General features: G+C 37.7%; 1 protein-coding gene across 1 annotated transcript in view; it reads right to left on the reverse strand.

The window, feature by feature from the left end:
* The window catches only part of LOC132545700 (uncharacterized), a 33,838-nt gene that overhangs the window by 11,992 nt on the left and 8,326 nt on the right, over positions 1 to 13,520 (reverse strand). The window contains 11 exon segments of the mRNA XM_060209390.1: positions 30 to 146; positions 1,175 to 1,357; positions 1,751 to 1,874; positions 2,028 to 2,139; positions 2,327 to 2,583; positions 2,977 to 3,185; positions 9,655 to 9,788; positions 11,228 to 11,590; positions 11,783 to 11,901; positions 12,163 to 12,317; positions 12,658 to 12,774. Coding sequence (XP_060065373.1) covers positions 30 to 146; positions 1,175 to 1,357; positions 1,751 to 1,874; positions 2,028 to 2,139; positions 2,327 to 2,583; positions 2,977 to 3,185; positions 9,655 to 9,788; positions 11,228 to 11,590; positions 11,783 to 11,901; positions 12,163 to 12,317; positions 12,658 to 12,774 — 1,890 coding nt within the window.

Here is a 13,520-nt window from a genome sequence, read left to right on the forward strand (position 1 = left end):
TATGTCATATCAACGAGACCCTGAATTACCTTCTTACGAAGACTTTCTTCATCATCGTAGCCCACCCACTGATTACCCTTGACGATGTAAGGCACTTCCTGTCCTTGTATGATGTGCTTCTGAGAGCTGGGAATCATTTTACAAATCTGATGAAAATAAAAACTTGAAAATACAAAAACAAAAAAACAAAAAAAACAAAAATAAACGTTCTTTTGGTGATGACCATTCTATATCAGTGTACATTTTCAAAAAAGGCTCAACTCCATTACTATTTTCCACAAATCAGGATATAACATTTAAATTAAATTTATTGTTGTCTTCTGTCAATTTCAGATTAGATATGCTTGTGGGGAAAAGCAAGTTCTGCCGTTAATATATAGAACTCGCCTTTCTCGCATTCGGTTCAGGACAATTTTTTTATCTGTCACCCTTTCATGGAATACTTTACGTTTGGTTATATCATTGTCAGTCTAAGGAGGAGGTTTCCTAGTTATGACAATCGAATGTCGTTACATCAACCATATAAAATGTCGTTGATGTAATGACAATATAGGATATATAGGAGGACAAAAAAAAAACAATGATTATTTTACCTTCTCCGAATTTGTCCTTCCCTCACATTACAACTATTTAGTTTTGTAGAGAGAAAAGGCAAGGGTGTATTATCTAACCCGAAATTAGAAATAAGACGACAAATGAATCTTACCATAAGGTCTGAAGTCACCCCTTCCACTAAGATTGAAAATAAGCTAATCTGTCGACCTTCTTATGTAAAACAAAGACATCCCATCACAGACAAATGAAGGTAAGGGTTCATATGCTAAAAACATCTGCAATTGCTGGGCATGATCTGGCAAGCACAGTCACGCTTAGTCAAATAATGTCATCATATGTTGGTTGTAGAGGATTTCCAGATGTTTTTAAGCGAAAATTTTGACAAGTTAACAAATTTGAAATAATAGGTACCAAATATATAACTTTAAGATTCGGTTGGCTTGATAAGCATTACATGATCATTTGTCAGTAAATACGAAGTAGATTTCCGGATGGTTAAGTGGATGTTTTGACAAGTTAACAAATTTTAAATGATAGGTACCGGGTATATATATTTTAGATTAGGTTTACTTGATAAGCATTACATGATCATTTGTATATAAATATGAAGGAACGTTACCTCGTAGTATGCAAGAATGCCACCCTCTCCGGTATACCTGCCAGCAGATCCTGCACCTCGAATGGGAGCATTCACACCGGTGTTAGAGCCCGCTAGTGTAAAGGAGCGACCGTATAGAGGCATTCCGATGTTAAGCATACTCTTCGGTGTTCCTCTCTTCACATATTCATGAGCAGCCCATTCCTAATGACAACAAATGCTTCCACTATTGTGATATTGAAAAGATATGTGTAAACTACTTGAAATATTTATTTTTTATATTTATTTCAGAATTGTGAAACAAGCTATTAGCTTATGTTAATTACTCTTGATGGCCCGGATGGAAGCACATGTGGTTTGTTGATGTAGGAGGAAACCGGAGTACCCAGGGAAAACCACATAGTCGGGCAGGTGACAGCAAACCTGCCCCCGTCCGTTCCAGGAATCGAACTCCGGACGGCTAAGTGAAAGGTGAGTGTGTTATCACTGCGCCAACTGACCACCCATGTAAAGGTACAAGCTTATCATATTTTACTTATTTCAATTTGAGGATCAGTTGAAATATTTTCTTTGGTTCTTTTAAATTGTCCCACTTACCACGTTAAGGGTTGTGTCGTTACCAGTATCCATTGGACCTGCCTTTAGAGGACTGTTGTGGCCGGTGTGGTCCTCAAACGCACCGTGCAGGTCATAGGTCATAAGGTTGATCATATCCAGATACCTACACGGGAGAAAGTTTAATTTTCTGTTTTGTTTTGATCTCTTGCATCGTGTGATATAAGTGAGGGTCAGAAGGTGAGTTTGTAAAGGCTAGAGGAACACGGAGAGGACCATGTCGACTATATTTTTATATGACTTGAAAATTGTGACTTACTTCACCAGCTGGGGCAAGTCGTAAGCAGATTCAATCTTTGCCTTGCCTGCTCCTGTAGCTGCCGAAATGAGCAAACGGGGTTTGCCACTCCTTTGTGCCTCTGCGTCAAATACTTCACGTGTTTTCTGTACGACGTGAAAAGAATAAAAGTAAACTGCAATATACATATATCATCATTGCAGTTGGACTCGACTTTCCTCCATCAGCAGGTCAATAGGAATCTTCTCTTCCTAACTATCATGACGGTAGATGTCGGCTCTCCCTAACATTATGGCAGAAAATTTACCTGTACAAATTACTTACCTTTACAAGGGAAACGAATCTTTCCTTGTCTGCAGCCGGGCTCCCCCTGTTGGCTGGATACTCCCAGTCGAAATCAAGGCCGTCAACATCATGAGAACGAAGGAATGTTGCGGCGTCATTGGCGAAGTCTGTGCGAGTTCCATCTGAGGCTGCTATCCTTGTGAAAGGTGCAGATCCCATATTCCAGCCACCAACTGCTAACATAGTCTTAACGGACGGGTTCTGAGACTTCATTGAATTAAATCGCTCGTACCTTAATATAATTGAACATGACAGATGATTGATAATACAATCGATTCAACAAAATGACATGTTGCGTTTACCTGTGGTTTAAGTGTGAATTGTAAAATAAGCCGATATCCATGCAACTGGAACATAGACAGAGCAATAGTTTTATAAAATAAAATACAATACATACACACAGCATCAACATTCTTGATTATTTGATATTCCAGGTAATACAAACAACGACAATTTCTGTCAGGATATATCATTTTTTTAGATTCAGTATATATAATTTTGTTTAGATTCAGTATATATCCTTTTCGTTTAGAATCAAATACTAATATTTGTGACAGCTGTCATCTCGACACCGATTCGGACATGTCATTATCTCTGATATTAGTCTGTGACTTAAATTACTTACATGCCTTTGGACCATGACGTGCTCTCATCATTCCATTCGAATGCCTTCAAGTGATTTCCATTGAGCTTCGCGAAAGCATAGATGATATGTGTACAGAGAGTTGGGTCGACGTTCTCGGGAAAGAATTTACCAGGTTTCTGTCTGTATTGTGACCAATTAGTATAATAACAAACACGGCGGTATGCGTCGGTAGCCACTGAAATAGCAACCTATCCCTGTCATTGGTATACTAGGAAAGCGAGGCATTGATTACATGATTTGATACCGTTTATAAAACGTCTTGGATTCGAACGATGATCAAAATAATTTAAATCTCATGAAAAACAACATATACAAGAGTAAAACTAAACTTGACAGATAACATTTCTAGTAAAACTGCCATTTACTAACCCGCCAAAACCGCCACAAGGCACAGAAGTCGGAACATCTGGAAAGAGAGAATGTATTGATATATAACATCCTACCATCATAGCTAATCAACTCTAAGCAGAAACCCTAAAATACCATTCGACGAACAAGCTATGAAAATAAGTAGATACGATTTGAGAAATCAGAATGCATCAGGGTCTCCAAAATGTTGTCAATGATATGTTTTATTCTAGTGGGTCAGGTTCTGGTGTTGTGCCTAATCAAGGTGAGAACAATATTGTAACACAAAGGATAAAGAGTTTACGTCGGTAGTTTTAGTCATTTCTGTAGAAATGCTGCAAATAAAACGATACGTTCTTCAGTTTATCATATGTAGAGGATAACGATTGCTAAAGCACAAGCTCTACTTAGAAATTTTTTACTATTAGGAAAATGGCGCTCTAGATTAAATTATTAAACTTCAAATAGCTTTGAGGGGTGTTGAAAAACTTCTGATTATAAATTCCGTGCTTACAACACAGTGTCACATCACGAATGTTATGCTTACATGCAAAATAAATAAATAGCCTGTTTTTGAATAGTTGTATACATCAATATGCATCTGGAAGTAAAGGCGTATTTTGTCTTTCGAAATAATATCATTTGAGGTATTAAGTCGTGTTTCTGTAGTTATCCAGTAAACAGAGGTACGTTTTCCAAGCAGTTCATGTCATAAGGTTCATATACATTATTCTTGTGGCCGATACATCCAACCAACTATATACTTAGCGTATGGACCGTTGAGTACCTTTAATAGTGAAAAGTGACCTTGTATTTTATTTCATTGATTGAAAACTCAACTTCTCTGAAAATATTCTATAAGGAAACATTACGTTATCATAATTAATGGAGCGACCGTTTCAATTAGATCGATCAATCAGCTTTATGCATTTACCTATATCAGTGATCTGTGTACAAGCTACTTCGTTATAAATGAGCAATAAAGTATGAGTGAACTTAATCACTGATATATGAAATCATAATTAATCACCCTGGTCATTGTCACAACAATTACATTACAATTAACTACATGGTCAACATGGTCATTATTTAGTCGTCTCGTCTATATTTAACTTGTATTGAGCATTGTGCTGTAACCGAAGATCGTACCATCATATCACAATGATTCCATGAATTTATTTTAACAGGAGATGGATCCCTCACTCAGAAAACATGAAAAAGTTGCAGCTGCGTAAAATGTACACATTTACCTGTGTATGACCTATGGATGGGAGATAAGATGCTCTCCATCGGAAACAAGTAGCAGGTGTCCGTTCTCAGTACAAAGAAACAAAGTTCTACTGCTCTCGTTGACCGATATAACAATAGCAGTATCAACTCTCACACGATACATAAACTTTTAATTCACACATAGTTCTATGTCGTATTATCTTGGTATTTGAAATAATTAATTATTTATCATTTTTTCTTCAATGATTACCTCTCCTTCACTAAAATTCACTGTCAGTTTCCATATCATAATATTACAAATTTGTACTGAAAAAGGCCTGCATGTCTTCATATGGCACGTAATAATGATGTGTAATTTCACTGAAATTGGTTCAAAGGTTGAGATGTCCGGATACTATGTTTCTACAGACAGAAAGACAGACATACATACAGACAGACGGGCAGAGCAATGAATTCTAATGTAACACCTAACTTCTTTGCGGGGTGGGTATGGTATCCCCCTCAATAATATTTATTGAAATGAAATACACACACAAAAACAATAACTAATTACTTCTAATTCTAAGTCATTCAATCAATGCACTTCCCGAAAACATTTTTTACATTTTTTCTGAGATTTCACGATATAAAAGATTAATTATCCACATATTAATCCTTTCATATCATTTGTACACTGATTGTTTATATATAAATCGATACTGAGTGACCTGTTTACTCACATCGAAGTTCTCCAAGCACAACTTTAACCAATGTTGAAACTTGTTCTACGATTTCTTCCCTCCTTGGAATCTATGTCGTATGTGGCCTTATCGAAGGGCGCCCTACATATACATGAGTCTGTCCGCATTATCTGATCTTGACCTGGTCTTATAGGAGTCAGCAGGTTCTCAAAATATGATGCCAGCTACTATTATTACGTCACACTGCAGGAAAGAATTAGTATGTTAAGACCTCAGCAATATCTATTAATGGTCATTAAAATGGTTGGTAAATTCAATTCCTACTAAAATTGAAACCTTATTAATAAGTAACAAACACTAACAGCCAAATTCATCTTCCCTAGATAAGCACCTCACCTTGACCTATTTCTATTTAATCATTGTAGTTGGACCGATCATATCAACTCAGATATTAGATCTCACCAAAGAGAATATTTTACGCAAATTTATAATTACTCTAAATGAAATCGTAATCGTCTTTGGACTCTGTATTTTCAAAATGACGACTAGATTTGGGATGATTGTACAAAACTACATCCTGACTTGCAGGAAACTTCCAATTAGAGGCTGCATGTATTGTTACCTTAAAATTACTACACTAACTAGAGGTGTGAAACTTTATCTTAAGAAAACATCATACAATCTATTTCATAAAATGGTCCATTGCCTCTCCATGAAATTCTTCCTTAAAAAGAGGTCCGACAGTGCTGAAAATTAAGCAATAAATATTCTTATGCAACGTTGTTGAAACCTTAACAAAAACTAATTGTTGTGATGGGAGAAAAGCATTTGCTGCCATTTTCTGGTATTCATCAGACAAATGACCAGTGTGGAGCGTACTAGTACTGACGTATGTAGGGTATGGGATTTTTCGGCCGCACCATTATCCTTTGTACACTAAAGCCGAAAATAGCGTGACGAGATAGTAAACAGATCATAGACCAACACAAATATACCAGATGGTAACAATGTACAGTAGTCAATTCGGCTACGATTTGTTTAGCACTTTGTCATAGATGTGCGAGAGTCAGTATCCAAATGGTTTCCTTAACCAACCGTCTGAAAAAATTGTCTTCCCTGTCGACTATTTTGGAATTTTACCAGTCAATGATATGATTTTGCTGTGTGGAATGATCTGTAAGTGCAGATTAATCGATCTGGGACTGTGGATGTTTTCACTCTGATCTAGTGATTTTTTGGCCCTTTTGGGATTCCGCGTCTTTCTGTTGTGCATTGAGTCGGCAGCAAATCTCCATATTTTTTCTCCGATATACGATCCATCGCATTTCTTGCATCCGATTTTGTAATCGCGTACTGCGACTCTTTCTTTGGGTGTTTTATCCTTAGGGTGGTCTAGGGTATCTCAGAGTGTCTTGTGAGGTTTCATGGCCGCTGTAAAGCCACGACCAGGGTAAATCCTTTGAATGGTTTCTGACAGGCCTATGATGCAAGGGGTGGTAACATGTCTTTCGTTTTGTTCTTTACCTTGTTTTTTCATCTCTTCGTCTTTTTTGCTTACATCAAATTCATTGTTTCTGGATTGTCCAATCAGTGTTACTCCGTGCTTTCAAGGCGCTATGGATGTGATTGCTTCTTGTCTTGTTCTTCTGTAACAACCTTTTCACTTCTGTTGAGCAATGTTCGTACAACGCCCAACGCCCGAAGTTGAGGTATTGGTCTGTGTGCGTTTTTATTTTCCTATAGACCAATAATTTGATAACACCGTCATTTTTCTTTACTAGGAAGGTGTCAAGAAATGACATAGCGCATTGATTTCTTCCTCACAGGTATCTGCGGTATTGATTTGCTCAGTCAAATCTTTTTTTTTTTTTTTTTTTTTTGTGACCCTTTTTTCACTATTTCCAATATGTCATCAACACACTGCTTCCACAGACTGGCCTTGTATTCTACGTGGGCCGTGGCTAAAGCCTCTTTCTCCAAGTGTTCTATGAATAACTTGACCTCGATCGGAGACAATGGGCTATCCATACTGTGAACTGTGTCAACCCGTTGCTGATAGATAGGGAGGCAAGGCATATTGTTGTTAGCACGAGTAGTAAATCCATGAGGTCTTGGATATGGAGATTGGTGTTATTTCGCAATGACCGGCCCTGCTCTTGGCGACTCCAAATGACACCGAGTGATTTGTCAGTGCGTGTGTTGGTGAAATGTGTGAAATGAATACCTGATCGTTTTGGATTAGTACTGTGGGCATACTTTCTGCAAGATCTTTCGAATTTTTGACCTAAGAACGTCTGCAAGTAACCTTGAGACATTGTAACCAATGGAACCAGTATAGTCCACTATAAGCCGTAATGGATTACCTTCTTTGTGGATCTTGAGTGTGCAGTATAGTCTAGGTGTGATCTCTGTAGTGGGATACAAGTGTCTATATTGTGATTCGGTGATCTTATTTTCTTGTTTTAGTTTTGATAGGACAGCTGCAAGGTGCTTTTTAAACTTTCGGATAGGGTTCTTCTTGAGTTTTTTTTTATATGTTTTGTTGTTAACGAGCATAGCCAAGTCTTCGTTCTCGTATTCGTCGATGTCCATCACGACTGTGTCTGCTGGTATAATCATGATAGTTCTGCCCTTGCTCAATTGCTTTAGTGCAATGCGTTCTACCTTTGATATGTACTTTACTGGTAATTTTGTAGATTTTAAGACGGCTGAAACTCGGACGATGTCATGATTCAAACCCTTAGCTATTAGTGTTTTATTATCTGTAAGCTGTTTGTTAGATATGTTAATTACCCACTTATAAAGCATTGAAATTCCCACCTGTTTTTGTGCTGTTATTAATATGTTTCTTAATCAGACGTTTCAACTTCGTCAAATGACCTCCTTTGGTCGTGCTGAAGACGGTTTCCTCTATACGCTTCACATGTGTGTTCAAGTAACCGAGAGTGGCACTCGATATCCGCTCGGTAGTTCTGGAGAGTGTCACTCATTAACCGCTCGGTAGTTCTGGAGAGTGTCACTCATTAACCGCTCGGTAGTTCTGGAGAGTGTCACTCATTAACCGCTCGGTAGTTCTGGAGAGTGTCACTCATTAACCGCTCGGTAGTTCTGGAGAGTGTCACTCATTAACCGCTCGGTAGTTCTGGAGAGTGTCACTCATTAACCGCTCGGTAAGCTTAGCGGTGAGTAGTGTTTTCTCGCTTTTCAATGCGTCATTTTTGTTATTAATAACGCGTATTCTTTCTCTCACTAGTTTTGGCTGCACTTTGCTAATGATCTTTTGGGCACTGATGGTATTAATCGGGATCTGATATTGAGATTTGAAGGTGTTATTCCTAAGTCCCTACATCACAGAGTGATTTCTGTCTCACTGGTCATTTGTCTGATGAAGGTGATCGTGTAGTCACACTCTAATCTTCTACTGGTTGTCTTATAAGAACTTCTATTCTATGGACTTTACCAACTTGAAGAAAATATTCCAATATAAACCAATATTTGTTTTGTTAAATCAGCCCTGTAGTGTAATACCTCTAATATGCAAACATTGACAATTTCATAAAAAGCGTGGAAATATTACAAATAAACAAACAAAAAAACATGTCAACATAATCATAATCTAAACTCAAATTTAACAAAACTAGGGGAAAATGTGAACAAAAGAAAAAATTACACGGAGACACCATGACAAAGAGAATAAGCACGCTTAACGCCCTTTATGTCAATGTTCAATTTCACAACCAATGAGAAGAGCGGAAAGCTATATCCTACTATCATACATATACCTAATCGTCAACACGTTAACATAATGACCTAAGAATGGAATAACACAAGGTTTGAAGCAGAAAGTGTAAAACAAACCTCATTCCCGAACCAAATCCTAGTGATCTTGACAATGTCTCGAGTAAGCAGATTAAGCTGGTTTCGTCCTCAATAAAAATCATACAAGATGCCTAACATAATTAAAAAGAAATCATTTTAAGACAGAAAGGTTTGCATACTTCCATCCACTGCGGGCTACGTGTGGAATGTTTTCCTTCATAAAGTGTAAAATACTCTGTGTCTATAACTAGAGAAATCTCACATTCTACATCGATCACACCTTCCCTCGAGGAAGGAACTGGCAATTCTATCTTTTTGACTTGTTTCCTTTTTATTCATACTAGCTGGTCTATCCTATTTAAAGTAATTCCTTTCTATTCCTTTCCCAGATACTGTAAAACTTTCCCTTGAGAAAAGAACAGAATGTAACATATTTCATTGAAAAGAAAACAAAGAATAACCTTAGTTATTTATGCAATACTTCATTGAAAATTCTAGAAACTTTTACATCATATTTTCAACCAGCACTTTGCAAACAACTGGGCACGTTAGTTCTGAAATCGCAGGCCTGAATGTTGACGTTGAAACTGAGGCCCGGAGGACAGGGCTGGCGGAACGCTAGGCCAAAGGAACATTGGTAGAAATAATCACAGTCCTGAGGATCGAGAAAGTATCCGTCGATTTTTCCAACACAATATTGGTTGATGTTACTTGCTGTAAAACCAGAAAACATTGCATCAAATTATTATTACATACATAGTTAAAATCACATAGGTTCGATATGGGCTGTCAAGGGTACCTGCAAAATGTTGTATTCTCATACAACTGTGTCGTCCTTCTAGGACTCGTCATTACTGGCCTAAATTGTTGATGATTAACCTTGTTTGATATCAAGATCACAAACCGATCGAGAACTACAAAATTTGATAAATTAATCTTTTTTTTATATATGTATTAAATGATTTCCAGTACAGGTTCGGCACCGTTCCGCTAATCAAATACCCTAAAACATGATGTTCACGTTACAACCATTCTCGAGAATTTATAGTCTACCATGAATTAAACCGCATCATTCAGCTGTATTGTCCGTCTAAGACTTGTAAGTGGTGCTATATCATACAGTTGTATCGTCTTTCTAGGACGCGTCAGTGATGCTGCATCATACAGCTGTATCGTCCGTCTAGGACTTTTCAGTGATGCTACATCATACAGCTGTATCGTCCTTCTAGGACTCGTCAGTGATGCTACATCATACAGCTGTATCGTCCGTCTAGGACTTGTCAGTGACGCTACGTCATTCAACTGTATCGTCCTTCTAGGACGCGTCAGTGATGCTACGTCATTCAGCTGTATCGTCCTTCTAGGACTCGTCAGTGATGCTACGTCATTCAGCTGTATCGTCCTTCTAGTACTTGTCAGTGATGCTACATCATACCGCTGTATCGTCTTTCTAGTACTTGTCAGTGATGCTACATCATACAGCTGTATCGTCCTTCTAGTACTTGTCAGTGATGCTACATCATACCGCTGTATCGTCTTTCTAGGACTTGTCAGTGATGCTACATCATACAGCATTATCGTCATTCTAGGACTCGTCAGTGATGCTACATCATACAGCTGTATCGTCCTTCTAGGACTTGTCAGTGATGATAAGGGGTTTAAGTTCCTGTAACCTTGAAGGATACGAGTAGCGTGAAATAATGTCATGAGTGAGAGATGCACTAACCCCATATGTTTTCAACATTTGACTATGTCTAAAGAATGAAGAGTGAGAGATGCACTAACCCCATATGTTTTCAACATTTGACTATGTCTAAAGAATGAAGAGTGAGAGATGCACTAACCCCATATGTTTTCAACATTTGACTATGTCTAAAGAATGTCAAAGAACATAGTCTGATGTAGATTCTGTTTCGAATCCTAATTATGACGTTTAATGGGCTGCCCATTAGGTCTAACGGTTGTAAACCGCTTCCCGGTAAACGTGTTCATTAACCATATATTATGCAGAAAGCGACAAATTATTGGAGTCTTTGCTATCACATGATCTACCAAGTAAACCAGTAAACAAGTAGTAATCAAGTAAACACAGATAACACAACAGCTTCGTAATATAATTAGGTATAGTTGACTTGGAAGGGAGGGACTCATACCTGGCGTGCTTGTTTGTGGTGCGTTAGTTGTCGGTGGGTAGGCTGGTTGAGCAGTATTGACACCTGGTTGCGCTGTTTGGAGCGGTTTAAATGTGGGTGGTGCATTAGTAGGGGACATTGTCGTTATGGAAACGACTGGTTTCTGTGTAACTGCTGGTGACTGACTTATATTGCAATGGACATTTCTGGGCCAATCACAAAAAGATGTTTTAGGATTAAACTGAAGACCCGGTGTACATGCTACTTCAAATGCGGTTCCGCCGGCACAGATGTAGTACTTTGAACAGTCGCTTGGACTTGGGTAAAAGCTGGGACTCCTGCCCGCACATTTGAAGGCATTCGTGGCGGAGATCGTATGTGAGGCTATTGAATTAACGAGGGACAAGTTAGGTCGTTTGTTCGTAAGGAACAATGAACTGTTTTATTCAACAACAAAATGATTAAAAAGTGTTATATACTTATTACAAATATGAATACAGATAACTTGTAAACGTAATATAAGAATCAAGTGAACTATTTGCTATGTGTACGGTTGTGTAGTTGTTATTAACTTACCGGCTGTTGTTGCCTGAGCTCCGGAAGTGACATGAACAGGGGGGTTTGTTTGTGGTGGAACAATCACTGGTGTTGTATGAACAGGCGCATGAGTTGCCACGGGTGCTTGTGTTTGTGGACTGCAATATACGTTATACGTAGTTATAAAACCTTTCTCCAAATAATTGATTAACATAAAAGCGTTGAATTTTTGACCTGTGGATGATGTTTTTGATTTTATCATAATTTTGAAATCAGTGTATTTCTAAAACTATGGGATACGTGAAAAAAAGGAAGATTAAAATGTGACGGCTCTCACTATAAATGTGGTAATGGAGTTATATATCTTGATTATTACGCCTCTTTCAATAAGTGTCTTTTATCACATCCCGATTACTTACTTGGTGGCGACCCCGCCCGTACCATGGCCTTGTAGTTCATTGTTTATTGTTTTCAAGAGTGGATATTTCCCTTGTCCACAGGATCCAGTGAAATCATCAAGGGCCAAATCCCAAACCATTACACCACCGTACTGCTCTCTCTTAACGAAATCGACCTGAATTGAAGCAACAAGGCTCATGAGAAATGCGTTTTTCATCTGATAATGTTATTCAATATCCAATTCAAATTCAAGTTAATAATTTAATGCTTCTTTGGTAAATATTAATACAATGTGCAACTTTGTAACATATCATAGATATTCAAATATACAAAATTAAAGAAAGATAAACCCTTTTCAGGCCTGAAGATGGCCACAAGGCCGGAAAACGTTAGCGATTTCATACGATTTTATTTGCCATGTTAATATTTTGATTATATATATATATATATATATATTAGAACCTCAAACTTTTACCCATCAGTATCCTTGAACTGCTCTAAAACCGACTGGTTACCTTTTTACGGAGACTTTCCTGGTCATCATAGCCCACCCACTGGTCTCCCTGGACGATGTAAGGCACTTCCTCTCCCTGTATCATGTGCTTCTGAGCGTTGGGAATCATTTTACAGATCTGGATTAAAACAATGGGATTCCTCAATGGTGAGATAGTTACAAAGAATACATCTTTATTGATTTAATTACATTTCGTAGTATGCGACGACTGTGGCAAAATTAATGATATAAATATGTCCAGTTTGGCAAAATATTTTCAAATTCTCTTTATGCATTCAGACACAGTTCCCTAAGTAACAAAGGAAAAAAAGGTTATGATGTTGATAAATATTGATCCTCAGTCTACAGTACAATGTAATTCTACTCTATATCATGCCCTCCTTTCCACTGTATTTGGGGTAGAATAATGTCATTGTCTTATTGACGTTAAGCTATGTCTATGACACCACTGTGGGTACATATATCTTGTGATCGATGAGCATTCATTGTCGTCATTTTCACCCAAATTCTGACGATGTTTCCGTGTCCACTGATACCAAGTGCGATTTCACACCCTGACGGGTATCACGTAATGAACAGATTACTTAAAATTCTCTCCTAAACTATGACGTTATATAACTGTCATCTACATGTGTTGCCATAATAACATCGTGTTGTCGTGATGCTTCAAGCGATTTCAAAATCTTTTTATTACGATAATCACAGCGAAATATATATTGTCCTTGTGTTTTTGAACAACGATATATTTTTCTATGTGTATTGATACTGTGATGTTTTTCCTTGTGTAAGAGCTCTATGATAACTTTTTATGTATTGCAACAGTTGTATATGTTGTCCTGGTGTATTGACAAAGTGGTATATGTT

This window comes from Ylistrum balloti, unplaced genomic scaffold (assembly GCF_031769215.1).
Source record: "Ylistrum balloti isolate Yb309-2 unplaced genomic scaffold, AGI_CSIRO_Ybal_v1 Utg369852, whole genome shotgun sequence".
In the NCBI taxonomy this organism is placed as follows: Eukaryota; Metazoa; Mollusca; class Bivalvia; order Pectinida; family Pectinidae; genus Ylistrum; species Ylistrum balloti.